General features: G+C 44.1%; 1 protein-coding gene across 1 annotated transcript in view; it reads left to right on the forward strand.

The window, feature by feature from the left end:
• Positions 1 to 20,397, forward strand: part of LOC109875776 (integrin alpha-V-like) — an 86,920-nt gene that overhangs the window by 25,606 nt on the left and 40,917 nt on the right. Inside the window, 8 exon segments of the mRNA XM_031805407.1 lie at positions 666 to 757; positions 5,766 to 5,880; positions 6,090 to 6,151; positions 8,720 to 8,765; positions 14,790 to 14,912; positions 15,252 to 15,296; positions 16,126 to 16,169; positions 18,335 to 18,391. Coding sequence (XP_031661267.1) covers positions 666 to 757; positions 5,766 to 5,880; positions 6,090 to 6,151; positions 8,720 to 8,765; positions 14,790 to 14,912; positions 15,252 to 15,296; positions 16,126 to 16,169; positions 18,335 to 18,391 — 584 coding nt within the window.

Consider the following 20,397-nt stretch of genomic DNA (forward strand, 5'->3'; position numbering starts at 1 on the left):
GAGTGTTGACCTGATTAAAAACCTTACTCAGGTCGGCCTCGGAGAGCGAGATCACCCAGTCCTCTAGGTCAGCAGGGGCCATCATGCATGGTTCTGTGTTGTTTTTTGTTGAAACATGGATAAAATGTATTGAGTTCGTCTGGTCTCTACCAGGCGTCGTTGGGCAGATCATGGTTGGGTCTTCCTTTGTGTTCCGTAATGGACTGTAGCCACATGTGGCAGGCGTCGGAACCTGTGTGATGTGATTCCACCTTTATTCCTTTATTGGTTACCATGGTGAATCCATTATTATCATTCCGAACGCAGTAGCGGTAAAAAAAGACAATAGTCTCTACAAGACAGAATGTTGTATAACATCTTACTTTACCGGTTGTACATGTTGTTGGTCCTTTTGACAGGAGATGGACATACGTAGGCTTTTCAGCCTACACTGGGTCATGTTCATTAGGCAGCAAATGGAAGAAAAGGGACTGAAACAGGGAAAGGAGTACCTTGCCTTGACAAGAATAAATGCTTGTTTAACGGGGGCACATTTATAAAAAAAATGACATTTTTTGTTTGGTGTGCCGTTATGAAAACAACACAGAGTAGAGGTTCTTTCATGCAGAAACCCCTTAAAGTGATGGTGTTTCTTCATTAAAACAACAATGATTTCTTCCTCACAGATGATCGTAAGAATAACGAGGGGCTCCAGATGGAATTTAAGTCCAACCAGTGGTTTGGTGCCACGGTACGGTCACATGGTGAACACATCCTGGTGAGTGTCATTTAAAAAAATATTTTTATTTTTATTTCACCTTTTATTTAACCAGGGAGGCCAGTTGAGAACAAGTTCTCATTTGCAACTGCGACCTTTGGAAAGTCTCTCAAAAAGAGTGATATTGAAAAGGTTTGCTTACTTACCTTTTTGAATTTGGATCCCGCGACGTGGATCTATCTATCCAGGGATCTTGCTAACAAAAAGTTTAAAGAACTGCTTGGCGTAGCAGCTAGCGTAGCTAGCTATCAAACTAGCAAGTTTTCCTTGACAGCTTGAACACAGCCCGCGGTGCGGTTATCCCTTGTGGCTGGGACCGCAGATTGTCTAAATCCCTGTTGCCCTGCGACCTGCCCCTTACCTGGAAATGCGTGGAGTATCAGCATCAGCCTACACTGATACCCAATCCAAAGGTGGGAGTCATGGCGAGGACAGTGCATCCCAATCCAAAGGTGGCGAGGACAGTGTTTCTCTATCACAGGTGAATGATCTTTTAAAACACTAAAAGTTGTTACGACAACAGGAACATATTTTCAAGAGATTTGTCCAAATACTGATTGATTCAACTAACAAAAGAATGGACGAGCTGACCAGAGATGTCCAAGACCTTAATAGCAGTTTGCAGTTCTCCCAGGGAGACGTGGCGAGAGGGAACCAAACTAGAAGTCCACATGAGATCAGTACTGTCTGTGAATCAGTATTACAAATGACTGGGAAAACAGACTATCTAGATCCAGGTTTCCTGGGGCCCCTCCTGGGTGCACGTTTTAGTTTTGTGCCCCCTAGCACTACATGATTCAAATCATCATAGCTTGATGATGAGTTGGTTATTTTGAATCAGCTATGTAGTCCTAGGGGGCAAGAAACTACAACGTGAACCAAGGTGAGGGAAACCCGGATCTAGGGGGACAATCCAGGAGGAATAACATCGTTGTGGATTACCAGAGACTTCTCATGAGAACGGGACAGAGTATGACGAGAAAGTAAGAAAAATGATCACTGAATATCTGCAGAGGAAGATTCAGGTGGAGCGCGCCCACAGGTCTGGAAAACCCGTCACTAGTCCAGGTGACAGACCCAAGCCGATAGTAGTCAACTTCCTGAGGTTTAAGGACAAGATAGCTGTTCTGGAGAGAGCCAAGAATTTGACAGGAACCAACGTCTTCCTCAACAAGGACTTCTCTGAAGCTGTGTGCCAGTGGCGGAAAGAACTTATCCCAGCTATCAAGCTGCTAGAGAGCATGAGAACATTGCTTACATCCTCTACAACAGGCTCATTGTCCACCTTCCCTCCCAAAAGCCCGGGATGAATGAGAGAGCCAAGCGTCAGGGTCCGTAGCTTCAACCCAACATTACACACACACACATACAAAAGTACAGTATGTTAACACCTCTTCAAATTCGTGGATTTGGGTATTTCAGCCACACTCGTTGCTAACTTGTGTATGCAATTGAGCACACAGCCATGCAATAGACAAACTTTGGCAGTAGAATGGCCATACTGACGAGCTCAGTGACTTTCAATGTGGCACCGTCAAAGGATGCCACCTTTCCAACAAGTCAGTTCATCAAATTTCTGCCCTGCTAGAGCTGCCCCGGTCAACTGTAAGTGCTGTTAATGTGAAGTGGAAGCATCTAGGAGCAACAATGGCTCAGTCACGAAGTGGTAGGCCACAGAAGGTCACAGAACGGGACCAGCGAGTGCTGAAGCGTGTACAAATCGTCTGTCCTCAGTTGTAACACTCACTACCGAACTTACCAAGAACTGTTAGTCGGGGGCTTCATGAAATGGGTTTCCATGGCCGAGCAGCCTCACACAAGCTTAAGATCACCATGCGCAATGCCAACCTTCGGCTGGAGTGGTGTTGTAGTGGTTTTTCTCCACAAAAGGTCTTTATTACAGACATAAATATTCCTCAGTTTCATCCGCTGTCCGGGTGGCTGGTCTCAGACGATCCGGCAGGTGATGAAGCTGGATGTGGAGTTCCTGGGCTGGCGTGGTTACACAATGTTTGTGGTTGTGAGGCCGTTTGGTTGACTTTCAATTTCTCTAAAACGACGTTGGAGGCGGCTTATGGTAGAGAAAATTAACATTACATTCTCTGGCAGGACCGCGTTTGGGAAACGCTGCTCTAACACAAATTGTTGTTTTTGTATTGTTTGTATATTATTGTATTTAAAATTTATGAACACATCCTGGTGAGTGTCACGTCCTTATCTCAGAACCTTATGATCAGATGGTGAACACATCCTGGTGAGTGTCACGTCCTTATCTCAGAACCTTATGATCAGATGGTGAACACATCCTGGTGAGTGTCACGTCCTTATCTCAGAACCTTATGATCAGATGGTGAACACATCCTGGTGAGTGTCACGTCCTTATCTCAGAACCTTATGATCAGATGGTGAACACATCCTGGTGAGTGTCACGTCCTTATCTCCGAACCTTATGATCAGATGGTGAACACATCCTGGTGAGTGTCACGTCCTTATCTCAGAACCTTATGATCAGATGGTGAACACATCCTGGTGAGTGTCACGTCCTTATCTCAGAACCTTATGATCAGATGGTGAACACATCCTGGTGAGTGTCACGTCCTTATCTCAGAACCTTATGATCAGATGGTGAACACATCCTGGTGAGTGTCACGTCCTTATCTCAGAACCTTATGATCAGATGGTGAACACATCCTGGTGAGTGTCACGTCCTTATCTCAGAACCTTATGATCAGATGGTGAACACATCCTGGTGAGTGTCACGTCCTTATCTCAGAACCTTATGATCAGATGGTGAACACATCCTGGTGAGTGTCACGTCCTTATCTCAGAACCTTATGATCAGATGGTGAACACATCCTGGTGAGTGTCACGTCCTTATCTCAGAACCTTATGATCAGATGGTGAACACATCCTGGTGAGTGTCACGTCCTTATCTCAGAACCTTATGATCAGATGGTGAACACATCCTGGTGAGTGTCACGTCCTTATCTCAGAACCTTATGATCAGATGGTGAACACATCCTGGTGAGTGTCACGTCCTTATCTCAGAACCTTATGATCAGATGGTGAACACATCCTGGTGAGTGTCACGTCCTTATCTCAGAACCTTATGATCAGATGGTGAACACATCCTGGTGAGTGTCACGTCCTTATCTCAGAACCTTATGATCAGATGGTGAACACATCCTGGTGAGTGTCACGTCCTTATCTCAGAACCTTATGATCAGATGGTGAACACATCCTGGTGAGTGCCATGTCCTTATCTCAGAACCTTATGATCAGATGGTGAACACATCCTGGTGAGTGTCACGTCCTTATCTCAGAACCTTATGATCAGATGGTGAACACATCCTGGTGAGTGTCACGTCCTTATCTCAGAACCTTATGATCAGATGGTGAACACATCCTGGTGAGTGTCACGTCCTTATCTCAGAACCTTATGATCAGATGGTGAACACATCCTGGTGAGTGTCACGTCCTTATCTCAGAACCTTATGATCAGATGGTGAACACATCCTGGTGAGTGTCACGTCCTTATCTCAGAACCTTATGATCAGATGGTGAACACATCCTGGTGAGTGTCACGTCCTTATCTCAGAACCTTATGATCAGATGGTGAACACATCCTGGTGAGTGTCACGTCCTTATCTCAGAACCTTATGATCAGATGGTGAACACATCCTGGTGAGTGCCATGTCCTTATCTCCGAACCTTATGATCAGATGGTGAACACATCCTGGTGAGTGTCACGTCCTTATCTCAGAACCTTATGATCAGATGGTGAACACATCCTGGTGAGTGTCACGTCCTTATCTCAGAACCTTATGATCAGATGGTGAACACATCCTGGTGAGTGCCACGTCCTTATCTCCGAACCTTATGATCAGATGGTGAACACATCCTGGTGAGTGTCACGTCCTTATCTCCGAACCTTATGATCAGATGGTGAACACATCCTGGTGAGTGTCACGTCCTTATCTCAGAACCTTATGATCAGATGGTGAACACATCCTGGTGAGTGTCACGTCCTTATCTCAGATCCTTATGATCAGATGGTGAACACATCCTGGTGAGTGCCATGTCCTTATCTCCGAACCTTATGATCAGATGGTGAACACATCCTGGTGAGTGTCACGTCCTTATCTCAGAACCTTATGATCAGATGGTGAACACATCCTGGTGAGTGTCACGTCCTTATCTCAGAACCTTATGATCAGATGGTGAACACATCCTGGTGAGTGCCATGTCCTTATCTCCGAACCTTATGATCAGATGGTGAACACATCCTGGTGAGTGTCACGTCCTTATCTCAGAACCTTATGATCAGATGGTGAACACATCCTGGTGAGTGTCACGTCCTTATCTCAGAACCTTATGATCAGATGGTGAACACATCCTGGTGAGTGTCACGTCCTTATCTCCGAACCTTATGATCAGATGGTGAACACATCCTGGTGAGTGTCACGTCCTTATCTCAGAACCTTATGATCAGATGGTGAACACATCCTGGTGAGTGTCACGTCCTTATCTCAGAACCTTATGATCAGATGGTGAACACATCCTGGTGAGTGCCATGTCCTTATCTCCGAACCTTATGATCAGATGGTGAACACATCCTGGTGAGTGTCACGTCCTTATCTCAGAACCTTATGATCAGATGGTGAACACATCCTGGTGAGTGTCACGTCCTTATCTCAGAACCTTATGATCAGATGGTGAACACATCCTGGTGAGTGTCACGTCCTTATCTCCGAACCTTATGATCAGATGGTGAACACATCCTGGTGAGTGCCATGTCCTTATCTCCGAACCTTATGATCAGATGGTGAACACATCCTGGTGAGTGTCATGTCCTTATCTTGGAATCCAGAACCAAATCTTGCGTGCGCCAGCTAGCGAACAGTCTGTAACGAGAGAAGACCCATTTTCTCTATCGAGTCTCTGTGACTGTTGCGTGGCCTTGCTGTCGTTGACTGTACTCATGAGGTGTTGTGTGTCTCTCTCTCAGGCCTGTGCTCCTCTCTACCAGTGGAGCACGTACAGCGTGTCAGAGAGAGAGCCTGTTGGAACGTGTTTCCTGAAGAAAGGACAGGAAGTTGTGGAGTACTCTCCTTGTCGATCTAGTAAGTGACTGAGACAATTGTTTGTTTTTTCTCGATCCAGCAATTTAAGCCTAGAGATTCTTCATTAAAAAGTGGATTGTAGTCTGGGATTAGATCTGGGAAACTGGCTCTATATCTGTTTATATCAATAACTGCAGATTGAGATGACCCCACCTGGTTTACCATTGAGAGATGATTAAATCGTTTTGTGTTTGTGTTACTCTGAACAGAAGCCAACTCTCCAGAGGGACAAGGCTTCTGTCAGGCTGGATTCAGTATTGACTTTGTCAAGGTGCGTATTGTGTTTTGTGTCCTCTTTGTCAAGGTACGTATTGTGTTTTGTGTCCTCTTTGTCAAGGTACGTATTGTGTTTTGTGTCCTTCTTTGTCAAGGTGCGTATTGTGTTTTGTGTCCTCTTTGTCTCTTTGTCAAGGTGCGTATTGTGTTTTGTGTCCTCTTTGTCTCTTTGTCAAGGTGCGTATTGTGTTTTGTGTCCTCTTTGTCTCTTTGTCAAGGTGCGTATTGTGTTTTGTGTCCTCTTTGTCAAGGTGCGTATTGTGTTTTGTGTCCTCTTTGCCAAGGTGCGTATTGTGTTTTGTGTCCTTCTTTGTCAAGGTACGTATTGTGTTTTGTGTCCTTCTTTGTCAAGGTACGTATTGTGTTTTGTGTCCTTCTTTGTCAAGGTACGTATTGTGTTTTGTGTCCTTCTTTGTCAAGGTGCGTATTGTGTTTTGTGTCCTCTTTGTCTCTTTGTCAAGGTGCGTATTGTGTTTTGTGTCCTCTTTGTCAAGGTGCGTATTGTGTTTTGTGTCCTCTTTGTCAAGGTGCGTATTGTGTTTTGTGTCCTCTTTGTCTCTTTGTCAAGGTGCGTATTGTGTTTTGTGTCCTCTTTGTCAAGGTGCGTATTGTGTTTTGTGTCCTCTTTGCCAAGGTGCGTATTGTGTTTTGTGTCCTTCTTTGTCAAGGTACGTATTGTGTTTTGTGTCCTTCTTTGTCAAGGTACGTATTGTGTTTTGTGTCCTTCTTTGTCAAGGTACGTATTGTGTTTTGTGTCCTTCTTTGTCAAGGTGCGTATTGTGTTTTGTGTCCTCTTTGTCAAGGTACGTATTGTGTTTTGTGTCCTCTTTGTCAAGGTACGTATTGTGTTTTGTGTCCTTCTTTGTCAAGGTGCGTATTGTGTTTTGTGTCCTCTTTGTCTCTTTGTCAAGGTGCGTATTGTGTTTTGTGTCCTCTTTGTCTCTTTGTCAAGGTGCGTATTGTGTTTTGTGTCCTCTTTGTCTCTTTGTCAAGGTGCGTATTGTGTTTTGTGTCCTCTTTGTCAAGGTGCGTATTGTGTTTTGTGTCCTCTTTGCCAAGGTGCGTATTGTGTTTTGTGTCCTTCTTTGTCAAGGTACGTATTGTGTTTTGTGTCCTTCTTTGTCAAGGTACGTATTGTGTTTTGTGTCCTTCTTTGTCAAGGTACGTATTGTGTTTTGTGTCCTTCTTTGTCAAGGTGCGTATTGTGTTTTGTGTCCTCTTTGTCTCTTTGTCAAGGTGCGTATTGTGTTTTGTGTCCTCTTTGTCAAGGTGCGTATTGTGTTTTGTGTCCTCTTTGTCAAGGTGCGTATTGTGTTTTGTGTCCTCTTTGTCTCTTTGTCAAGGTGCGTATTGTGTTTTGTGTCCTTCTTTGTCTCTTTGCCAAGGTGCGTATTGTGTTTTGTGTCCTCTTTGTCAAGATGCGTATTGTGTTTTGTGTCCTCTTTGCCAAGGTGCGTATTGTGTTTTGTGGCCTCTTTGCCAAGGTGCGTATTGTGTTTTGTGTCCTCTTTGTCTCTTTGTCAAGGTGAGTATTGTGTTTTGTGGCCTTCTTTGTCAAGGTGCGTATTGTGTTTTGTGTCCTCTTTGCCAAGGTGCGTATTGTGTTTTGTGTCCTCTTTGCCAAGGTGCATATTGTGTTTTGTGTCCTCTTTGTCAAGGTGCATATTGTGTTTTGTGTCCTCTTTGTCTCTTTGCCAAGGTGCGTATTGTGTTTTGTGTCCTCTTTGCCAAGGTGCGTATTGTGTTTTGTGTCCTCTTTGCCAAGGTGCATATTGTGTTTTGTGTCCTCTTTGTCAAGGTGCGTATTGTGTTTTGTGTCATCTTTGTCTCTTTGTCAAGGTGCGTATTGTGTTTTGTGTCCTCTTTGTCAAGGTGCGTATTGTGTTTTGTGTCCTCTTTGTCAAGGTGCGTATTGTGTTTTGTGTCCTCTTTGCCAAGGTGCGTATTGTGTTTTGTGTCCTCTTTGTCTCTTTGCCAAGGTGCGTATTGTGTTTTGTGTCCTCTTTGCCAAGGTGCGTATTTGCCAAGGTGCATATTGTGTTTTGTGTCCTCTTTGTCAAGGTGCGTATTGTGTTTTGTGTCCTCTTTGTCAAGGTGCGTATTGTGTTTTGTGTCCTCTTTGTCAAGGTGCGTATTGTGTTTTGTGTCCTCTTTGTCTCTTTGTCAAGGTGCGTATTGTGTTTTGTGTCCTCTTTGTCTCTTTGTCAAGGTGCGTATTGTGTTTTGTGTCCTCTTTGTCTCTTTGTCAAGGTGCGTATTGTGTTTTGTGTCCTTCTTTGTCAAGGTGCGTATTGTGTTTTATACGCACTTTGCAGTGTTCCATACAATAAATAAATAACTTAAAAACAGTTTTATAAAGTATTGTTCTCCGATGCTTGGATTCCATTTCAGATCTTATTGTCTTGGTTTCTTCTTTCAGAATAGCATCATAAACTTATTTAGAAGAACAGAAGTTTCAAAACAGTAAAGACATTACAAATGTCATATTATATATATATACAGTGTTCTAACAATGTACAAATGGCTAAAGGACACTCTCTCTCTCTCTCTCTCTCTCCAACAGAATAACAGGGTGGTTGTTGGAGGCCCTGGTAGTTTCTACTGGCAAGGTAAGTGATGTGTAATTCTATATATTTACTGAGCAGGTCTGTTATTCCAGGGTATTATCAGACACGCTGTGCTCTGTGTGGCTCTTCTCTGAGATGAGGCATGTAGTGATTCAGGGAATTTGCAGTAATACTTTGACTGCCTAACTGTAGCTGTTGTCAATGCAGTAATACTTTGACTACCTAACTGTAGCTGTTGTCAATGCAGTAATACTTTGACTGCCTAACTGTAGCTGTTGTCAATGCAGTAATACTTTGACTACCTAACTGTAGCTGTTGTCAATGCAGTAATACTTTGACTGCCTAACTGTAGCTGTTGTCAATGCAGTAATACTTTGACTCCCTAACTGTAGCTGTTGTCAATGCAGTAATACTTTGACTCCCTAACTGTGGCTGTTGTCAATGCAGTAACACTTTGACTACCTAACTGTAGCTGTTGTCAATGCAGTAATACTTTGACTACCTAAATAAATATAGCTGTGGTCAATGCAGCTCTTAGGCTGACAAGTGAGCGGTAGTCTGTGAGATCATGACACTGGCTTGCAGGAGTGACTGCCCAGCTAACAACAAACGTTCCCACAACTTTAGAGAACATTCCCTTTAGAGTCTCATAGGAATGTTCCTGTGATGTGCAAGGAATGTTTCCCAGAGACCATTCCCTTAATGTCAAATAGAACTGACCAAGAATGTGGTTGCTATGTTCTCAGAACTTAAGATATTAAATGTCCCAGACACGTTTCATGGGAACATTACTAGAACGTTCACGTGTCCAGTTTTCTGAGGGTTAGGAGAATATTCTATCAATGTCCCACCAAACATACATATATGGTTGAGGAAGTGCTGCATCATGAATACAGTCACAGATAAGAGGAAGTGCTGCATCATGAATACAGTCACAGATAAGAGGAAGTGCTGCATCATGAATACAGTCACAGATAAGAGGAAGTGCTGCATCATGAATACAGTCACAGATAAGAGGAAGTGCTGCATCATGAATACAGTCACAGATAAGAGGAAGTGCTGCATCATGAATACAGTCACAGATAAGAGGAAGTGCTGCATCATGAATACAGTCACAGATAAGAGGCGTTGTTCAGTCCGATGGGATAGCCTGGGCCATGTTTCGGCATCGAATCAGGAATGTTCCAGATATAAATGTGATGACGAGAGCTGATGTGATTCCTAATCAGACACGTGTTTGTTCAATATGGTATAACAGTATGTGGTTCAACATGGTGTAACAGTATGTGGTTCAATATGGTATAAAAGTATGTGGTTCAACATGGTGTAACAGTATGTGGTTCAACATGGTATAACAGTATGTGGTTCAACATGGTATAACAGTATGTAGTTCAACATGGTGTAACAGTATGTGGTTCAACATGGTATAACAGTATGTGGTTCAACATGGTATAACAGTATGTAGTTCAATATGGTATAACAGTATGTGGTTCAACATGGTATAACAGTGTGTGGTTCAATATGGTGTAACAGTATGTGGTTCAACATGGTGTAACAGTATGTGGTTCAACATGGTATAACAGTATGTGGTTCAACATGGTGTAACAGTGTGTGGTTCAACATGGTATAACAGTGTGTGGTTCAACATGGTATAACAGTGTGTGGTTCAACATGGTATAACAGTGTGTGGTTCAACATGGTATAACAGTATGTGGTTCAACATGGTGTAACAGTGTGTGGTTCAACATGGTATAACAGTATGTGGTTCAACATGGTATAACAGTATGTGGTTCAACATAGTATAACAGTATGTGGTTCAACATGGTATAACAGTATGTGGTTCAACATGGTATAACAGTGTGTGGTTCAACATGGTATAACAGTATGTGGTGTTGATTTCAGAAAGACGATAGAGCTACAGTTGAAGTCAGAAGTTTACATACACTTAGGTTGAAGTCATTAAAACTAGTTTTTTAACCACTCCACAAATTTCTTGTTAACAAACTATAGTTTTGGCAAGTCGGTTAGGACATCTACTTTGTGTATGACACATCATTTTTCAAAAAATTGTTTGCAGACAGATTATTTCACTTATAATTCACTGTATCACAATTCCAGTGGGTCAGAAGTTTACATACACTAAGTTGACTGTGCTTTTAAACAGCTCGGAAAATTTCAGAAAATGGTGTCATGGCTTTATAAGCTTCTGATAGGCTAATTGACATAATTTGAGTCAATTGCAGGTGTACCTGTGGATGTATTTCAAGACCTACCTTCAAACTCAGTGCCTCTTTGCTTGACATCATGGGAAAATCAAAAGATATCAGCCAAAAATTGTAGACCTCCACAAGTCTAGTTCATCCTTGGGAGCAATTTCCAAACGCCTGAAGGTACCACGTTCATCTGTACAAACAATAGTACGCAAGTATAAACACCATGGGACCACGCGGCCGTCATACCGCTCTGGAAGGAGACGTTCTGTCTCCTAGATATGAACGTACTGTGGTGCGTAAAGTGCAAATCAATCCCAGAACAACAGCAAAGTACCTTGTGAAGATGCTGGATGAAACAAAAGTATCTATATCCATAGTAAAACAAGTCCTATATCGACAAACTGAAAGGCCGCTCAGCAAGGAAGACGCCACTGCTCCAAAACCGCCATAAAACAGCCAGACTACGGTTTGCAACTGCACATGGGGACAAAGATCGTACTTTTTGGAGAAATGTCCTCTGGTCAGATGAAACAAAAATGGAACTGTTCGCCATAATGGCCATCTTTATGTTTGGAGGAAAAAGGGGGAGGCTTGCAAGCCGAAGAACACCATCCCAACTGGGAAGCACGGGGGTGGCAGCATCATGTTGTGGGGGGGCATTGCTGCAGGAAGGACTGGTGCACTTCAATATAGATGGCATCATGAGGGGGGAAAATTATGTGGATAAATTGAAGCAACATCTCAAGACATCAGTCTGGAAGTTAAAGCTTGGTCGCAAATGGGTCTTCCAAATGGACAATGACCCAAAGTTGTGGCAAAATTGCTTAAGGACAACAAAGTCAAGGTATTGGAGTAGCCATCACAAAGCCCTGAAATCATCCTATAGAAAATATGTTGGCAGAACTAAAAAAGCGTGTGCGAGCAAGGATGGCTACAAACCTGACTCAGTTACACCAGCTCTGTCAGGAGGAATGGGCCAAAATTCACCCAACTTATTGTGGGAAGCTTATGGAAGGCTACATGAAAGGTTTAACCCAAGTTAAACAATTTAAAGGCAATGCTACCAAATACTAATTGAGTGTTTGTATACTTCTGACCCACTGGGAATGTGATGAAAGAAATCAAAGCTGAAATAAATCATTCTCTCTACTATTATTCTGACATTTCACATTCTTAAAATGAAGTGATGATCTTAACTGACCCAAGACAGGGAATTTTTACTAGGATTAAATGTCAGGAATTGTGAAAAACTGAGTTTAAATTATTTGGCTAAGGTGTATGTACACTTCTGACTTCAACTGTATCTTTGAGATGCTTCCTAGACTTCTACGCCACCGTTCAAAAGTTTGTGGTCACTTAGAAATGTCCTTGTTTTTGAAAGAAAAGCCAAAGAAAATGTCCATTAAAATAACATCAAATTGATCAGAAATGTAGACATTGTTAATGTTGTAAATGACTATTGAACCTGGAAATGGCTGATTTTTAATGGAATATCTACATAGGCGTACAGAGGCCCATTATCAGAAACCATCACTCCTGTGTTCCAATGGCATGTTGTGTTAGCTAATCCAAGTTTATAAAAGGCTACTTGATCATTGGAAAACCATTTTGCAACAGCTGAAAACTGTTGTACTGATTTAATAAGCAATAAAACGGGACTTCTTTAGACTAGTTGAGTATCTGAAGCATCAGCATTTGTGGGTTTGATTACAGGCTCAAAATGGCCAGAAACGAAGAACTTTCTTCTGAAACCCATCAGTCTATTCTTGTTCTGAGAAATGACGGCTATTCCATGTGAGAAATTCCCAAAAACTGTAGATCTCGTACAGCGATGTGTACTACTCCCTTCACAGAACAGCGCAAACAGGCACTAACCAGAATAGAAAGAGGAGTGGGATGCCCCGGTGCACACCTGAGCAAGAGGACAAGTACATTAGAGTGTCTAGTTTGAGAAACAGACGCCTCACAAGTCCTCAACTGGCAGCTTCATTAAATAGTACCCGCAAAACACCAGGGAGAGAACACTGAACAACAGTACCCATTGGCTGATGTCAATAACAAAACAAAATGAAACAATGCTTGATAGTCCCAAGCTCTCAAATATTCTAATGAACTGATAACTGAGATGGACATGTCGACATAGCAGGAAGATCTGAATGCCGTGAACCAAGATGTTCACCAACCAATCAGGGCCTTGATGGGCTGGGCAACAGTTACAGTGGTTCACCAATCAGGACATTGATGGGCTTGGCAACAGTTAACAGTGGTTGACCAATCAGGACCTCGATGGGCTGGACAACAGTAACAGTGGTTGACCAATCAGGACCTTGATGGGCTTGGCAACAGTTAACAGTGGTTGACCAATCAGGGCCTTGATGGGCTGGGCAAAAGTAACAGTGGTTCACCAATCAGAGCCTTGATGGGCTGGGCAACAGTAGCAGTGGTTGACCAATCAGAGCCTTGATGGGCTGGACAACAGTAACAGTGGTTGACCAATCAGAGCCTTGATGGGCTGGGCCACAGTAACAAGATGTGATGTGGATCAGTGGTTGACCAATCAGGGCCTTGATGGGCTGGGCCACAGTAACAAGATGTGATGTGAATCAGTGGTTGACCAATCAGAGCCTTGATGGGCTGGGCCACAGGAACAAGATGCGATGTGGATCAGTGGTTGACCAATCAGAGCCTTGATGGGCTGGGCCACAAGAACAAGATGCGATGTGGATCAGTGGTTGACCAATCAGAGCCTTGATGGGCTGGGCCACAAGAACAAGATGCGATGTGGATCAGTGGTTGACCAATCAGAGCCTTGATGGGCTGGGCCACAAGAACAAGATGCGATGTGGATCAGTGGTTGACCAATCAGAGTCTTGATGGGCTGGGCCACAGGAACAAGATGCGATGTGGATCAGTGGTTGACCAATCAGAGTCTTGATGGGCTGGGCCACAAGAACAAGATGCGATGTGGATCAGTGGTTGACCAATCAGAGTCTTGATGGGCTGGGCCACAGGAACAAGATGTTTTCTCTGGGACCATCAGGTGACGTCCTGACAATTGGACACAGGAATGTTCTAGCAATGTGTCTATAACAGTAATATCGTATGTTTTGAGAACAAAGCAGCCATGTTCTCTGTATGTTTGGTGGGACATTGATGGAATTTTCCCCTAACGATCAGGAAACTGGACACAGGAATGTTCTAGCAACAGTCCCACGAAATGTCTAGGACAATATCTTGTACTGTGTAACATTACAAAAACATTCTCTCTCCCTTGAATTGGTCTCTTCATTCTGTGACAGATTCTGTGACCCAGGGAACATGTTGAGATGTTGTTTTTCTTTGGGTGTGCTGCTCGTTGCAACATCCTGTTGTGAGTCAAAGGAGCAAATACAGCCCCTTTTTTTAAAGCTGTCAAAGTTGTTCGTAACGGGGCGGCTCATTGGCTGCTGCTATGCTGGGTAGGCACTGAGTGAATTTGATTAGGGAGGGGTGGAATTTAAAAACCGTCAACATTTGTATGGGTGCCATATGCCAGTCTGCAACTCGATAGTAGACGGTGTTCCTAATGTTTTGTGCACTCATTGTATATTAGATTCTCTTTCACCTTGAAGCATTTGTTGTGAAAAATGTAAGCAGAAAAGCACAATTTAGACCAAAACAAATTAGGCTACACAAACCCTCTCTCACCCTCTGGAGTAGAAGCCCTTATGTTATTAATAACAGTGCACAAAACATTAGGAACATCTTCTACTATCGAGTTGCAGACTGGCATGGCACCCATACAAATGTTGACAGTTTTTCAATTATTAATACCATAAGGTGATATGTACGACGCTGTATGTTATTTCCACAGGTCAGCTGATAAGTGATGATATCTCTGAGATCATCACCAGGTTCAATAGACAATACTACACTCCTTACAGTAACCAGCTGACCACTAAGTCTGCCAGCGCTCAGTACGATGACAGCTATTTAGGTAAGTCCTGTTGTCCTGAGTCCCAAACGGCCCTCTATTCCCTCTATATTGCTCTACTGTTGACCAGGGCGCGTAGGGAATAGAGTGCCATGTGGGACATATTCACTTTGATTAGCCTGTTCTCAAGTGGCGGTGAAGCTCTTGTTTTGGCTCTGTGAGAGGCTCATAACTATCGTTAAAGAATTGAATGAGCTCTTAGGGTTTTGTGGCAGAGGATTTAGCAATGTTGTTAAACTGTGCATGGTCTGTTGTTGTAGAGTGTAGTACGTCAACGATTCTCTACTCCGCTGGCACCATGTCTTCTGGCTTATTTGGTATTGATTTGATGTTTACTTCCAGGTTATTCTGTGACTGTCGGTGACTTCAATGCTGATGGAGAAGATGGTACGTTCTGACCATCAAACTGTTCCCATCTACTGACATCTCTTCTGTCTCCATCAACACTCCTTCCTCTGTTTAGTACTGCGTATACATGGCCTTTCCCCTACTCATGTTATTTTGTCACTTGTACAAGTGGGATGCTCCATACTGTAATCTCTGGGTTTGGTACAGTAATGTGTTGTGGAATGTCTTAGTTCTGTGCTTGATACTTAATGTTCCAGAATGCAACAGCTCAATGGTGATCTCATTCTAACATTCTATATAGAACAGTTCAATGGTGATCTCATTCTAACATTCTATATAGAACAGTTCAATGGTGATCTCATTCTAACATTCTATATAGAACAGTTCAATGGTGATCTCATTCTAACATTCTATATAGAACAGTTCAATGGTGATCTCATTCTAACATTCTATATAGAACAGTTCAATGGTGATCTCATTCTAACATTCTATATAGAACAGTTCAATGGTGATCTCATTCTAACATTCTATATAGAACAGTTCAATGGTGATCTCATTCTAACATTCTATATAGAACAGTTCAATGGTGATCTCATTCTAACATTCTATATAGAACAGTTCAATGGTGATCTCATTCTAACATTCTATATAGAACAGTTCAATGGTGATCTCATTCTAACATTCTATATAGAACAGTTCAATGGTGATCTCATTCTAACATTCTATATAGAACAGTTCAATGGTGATCTCATTCTAACATTCTATATAGAACAGTTCAATGGTGATCTCATTCTAACATTCTATATAGAACAGTTCAATGGTGATCTAGTTTTAACATTATTTCTGTGATTTCTCTTCTGTTGTACAGATTACATTACCGGGGTACCCAGGGGAGACAAAGCTCTAGGCTATGTAAGTATTATGAGCTCATATATACAAACAGAATTTTGTATAAAAAACAATTATTTAGCTTTCATTTAATCTTGGTTAACCCAAGATTCTACGTAGTCTGTCAATGAGAGATTAACCTTTATTTACAGTGCATTCGGAAAGTATTCAGACCCCTTCACTTTTTCCACATTTTGTTGTGTTTTATTCTAAAATGGTTTAAGTAAAAAAAAAAAATTCAATCTATGCTCAATACCCCAATGATCATACTTGAGATGTTTGTACAACTGAACTGGGGTCCACCTATGGTAAATTCAATTGATTGGACATGATTTGGAAAGGCACACGCCTGTCTATATAAGGTCCCACAGTTGACAGTGCATGTCAGAGCAAAAACCAAGCCTTGAGGTCGAGGGAATTGTCCGTAGAGCTTCGAGACAGGATTGTGTTGAGACACAGATCTGGGGAAGGGGACCAGCATTGAAGGACCCCAAGAAGGACCCCAAGAACAGTGGCCTCCATCATTCTTAAATGGGAGAAGTTTGGAACCACAAAGACTCTTCCTAGAGCTGGCCACCCAGCCAAACTGATCAATCGGGGGAGAAGGGCCTTGGTCAGGGAGGTGACCAAGAACCTGTTAATTACCTTGACAGAGCTCCAGAGTTCCTCTGTGGAAATGGGAGAACCTTCCAGAAGGACAACCATCTCTGCAGCACTCCACCAATTAGGCCTTTATGATAGAGTGGCCAGATGGAAGCCACTCCTCAGTAGAATGCACATGACAGCCCGCTTGGCATCTAAAGACTCTCAGACCATGAGAAACAAGATTTAACTCTTTAGGGCCGAAATGCCAAGCATCACATCTGGAGGAAACCTGGCACCATCCCTACGGTGAAGCATGGTGGTGGCAGCGTCATGCTGTGGGGATGTTTTTCAGTGGCAGGGACTGGACTGGGAGACTAGTCAGGATCGGGGGAAAGATGAACGGAGCAAAGTACAGAGAGATCCTTGATGAAAACCTGCTCTAGAGCGCTAAGGACATCAGACTGGAGTGAAGGTTCACCTTCCAACAGGACAACAACCTTAATCACACAGCTAAGACAACGCAGGAGTGGCTTCGGGACAAGTCTCTGAATGTCCTTGACTGGCCCAGCCAGAGCCCACACTTCAACCCGATCGAACATCTCTGGAGAGACCCGAAAATAGCTGTGCAGCGACGCTCCCCATCCAACCTGACAGAGCTTGAGAGGATCTGCAGAGAAGAATGGGAGAAACTCCCCAAATACAGCTGTGCCAAGCTTGTAGCGTCATACCCAAGAAGACTCGAGGCTGTAATCACTGCCTAAGGATGCTTCAAACAAACTACTGAGTAAAGGGTCTGAATACTTATGTAAATGTGATATTTCTGTTATTTTTTAAATAATTTTTTAAATTATATACATTTGCTACAAAGTGAAGGGGTCTGGATGCTTTCCCGTCATTGAGCTAAAATATTTTTGAGAGCTGTACTATACATGTGTTAAAGAGGTCAACGTACCGTGAGGGAAGAACAAGGTCTCCATTGGCGCACAATCAAACATTCAGATTTTACAATGTGGATATTTATCATATTCGTTATGATTTTTTGTGTTCTAACAGGCCCACAATGTGGTTACTAAAAACCCGAATTTAGATCTATTCCGCTGTTTTCGCTGACTAATATTTAGACATAGTTATTTTCAGTTTATAAAACAATATCTGCTAAACGCTAACTTCTGTTCGTATCAGCTGGTAGCATAGCTAGCCATATAGAAATCAGGTGGTGGTACTTGAAGCCATTTTGAAATATAAGTTAATTAGTGGTGATGACATAAACATGTGTCGGGGTTGACATCCATACAAGCATTACGATCTGATGTTTACCCCAAATAGCGTTGAATACACATTTAAACAATAGCTTAAATGTAGGCAAATTTTTAAGGGGGGAGGGGGGGGGGCGTGAGTGGCGTTGGCATGGCATTTCCATTGTTTTGGTCAGTTCAATTTATCTCTTTACTGCATCTGTGTGCTATAGCCAACTATTATTGCCATGGCTAAAACACACAGACTAGATCGACTAGGCTAACTATTATTATGTCAGCGTATCAGTGTGTAAGTCATTGTGGGTGAAAAACGAAAAACCGAGTCAGTTATGTTGTCTTGCCATGTAGGTGAACATCTTCAATGGGAGGAATATGCAGTCTGTCCTGAACTTCACAGGAACACAGGTACGGTATGAGATGGTAGTGGTTTTACATGAAACTGTGCGTGTGCGTGCGTGCGTGCATACCGACTCTGAGCCAGCAGGATGAAAGGAATGTTGACATAATTAATATGATTTGTTTTGAGGGTATAGAGAAAGGGCATCCGTCACGGTCCACACAGAGAAAGGGCATCCGTCACGGTCCACACAGAGACAGGGAGTCAGTTACGGTCCACACAGAGACAGGGAGTCAGTTACGGTCCACACAGAGACAGGGAGTCAGTTACGGTCCACACAGAGACAGGGAGTCAGTTACGGTCCACACAGAGACAGGGAGTCAGTTACGGTCCACACAGAGACAGGGAGTCCGTCACGGTCCACACAGAGACAGGGAGTCAGTTACGGTCCACACAGAGACAGGGAGTCAGTTACGGTCCACACAGAGACAGGGAGTCAGTTACGGTCCACACAGAGACAGGGAGTCAGTTACGGTCCACACAGAGACAGGGAGTCCGTCACGGTCCACACAGAGACAGGGAGTCAGTTACGGTCCACACAGAGACAGGGAGTCAGTTACGGTCCACACAGAGACAGGGAGTCCGTCACGGTCCACACAGAGACAGGGAGTCAGTTACGGTCCACACAGAGACAGGGAGTCAGTTACGGTCCACACAGAGACAGGGAGTCAGTTACGGTCCACACAGAGACAGGGAGTCAGTTACGGTCCACACAGAGACAGGGAGTCAGTTACGGTCCACACAGAGACAGGGAGTCAGTTACGGTCCACACAGAGACAGGGAGTCAGTTACGGTCCACACAGAGACAGGGAGTCAGTTACGGTCCACACAGAGACAGGGAGTCAGTTACGGTCCACACAGAGACAGGGAGTCAGTTACGGTCCACACAGAGACAGGGAGTCGGTTACGGTCCACACAGAGACAGGGAGTCGGTTACGGTCCACACAGAGACAGGGAGTCGGTTACGGTCCACACAGAGACAGGGAGTCGGTTACGGTCCACACAGAGACAGGGAGTCCGTCACGGTCCACACAGAGACAGGGAGTCCGTCACGGTCCACACAGAGACAGGGAGTCTGTCACGGTCCACACAGAGACAGGGAGTCTGTCACGGTCCACACAGAGACAGGGAGTCTGTCACGGTCCACACAGAGACAGGGAGTCTGTCACGGTCCACACAGAGACAGGGAGTCTGTCACGGTCCACACAGAGACAGGGAGTCTGCCACGGTCCACACAGAGACAGGGAGTCTGTCACGGTCCACACAGAGACAGGGCGTCTGTCACGGTCCACACAGAGACAGGGAGTCTGTCACGGTCCACACAGAGACAGGGAGTCTGTCACGGTCCACACAGAGACAGGGAGTCTGTCACGGTCCACACAGAGACAGGGAGTCTGCCACGGTCCACACAGAGACAGGGAGTCTGTCACGGTCCACACAGAGACAGGGAGTCTGTCACGGTCCACACAGAGACAGGAAGTCTGTCACGGTCCACACAGAGACAGGGAGTCTGCCACGGTCCACACAGAGACAGGGAGTCTGTCACGGTCCACACAGAGACAGGGAGTCTGTCACGGTCCACACAGAGACAGGGAGTCTGTCACGGTCCACACAGAGACAGGGAGTCTGTCACGGTCCACACAGAGACAGGGAGTCTGCCACGGTCCACACAGAGACAGGGAGTCTGCCACGGTCCACACAGAGACAGGGAGTCTGTCACGGTCCACACAGAGACAGGGAGTCTGTCACGGTCCACACAGAGACAGGGAGTCTGCCACGGTCCACACAGAGACAGGGAGTCTGTCACGGTCCACACAGAGACAGGGAGTCTGTCACGGTCCACACAGAGACAGGGAGTCAGTTACGGTCCACACAGAGACAGGGAGTCAGTTACGGTCCACACAGAGACAGGGAGTCAGTTACGGTCCACACAGAGACAGGGAGTCAGTTACGGTCCACACAGAGACAGGGAGTCAGTTACGGTCCACACAGAGACAGGGAGTCAGTTACGGTC

The sequence above is a fragment of the Oncorhynchus kisutch genome, linkage group LG26 (genome assembly GCF_002021735.2).
Source record: "Oncorhynchus kisutch isolate 150728-3 linkage group LG26, Okis_V2, whole genome shotgun sequence".
In the NCBI taxonomy this organism is placed as follows: domain Eukaryota; kingdom Metazoa; phylum Chordata; class Actinopteri; order Salmoniformes; family Salmonidae; genus Oncorhynchus; species Oncorhynchus kisutch.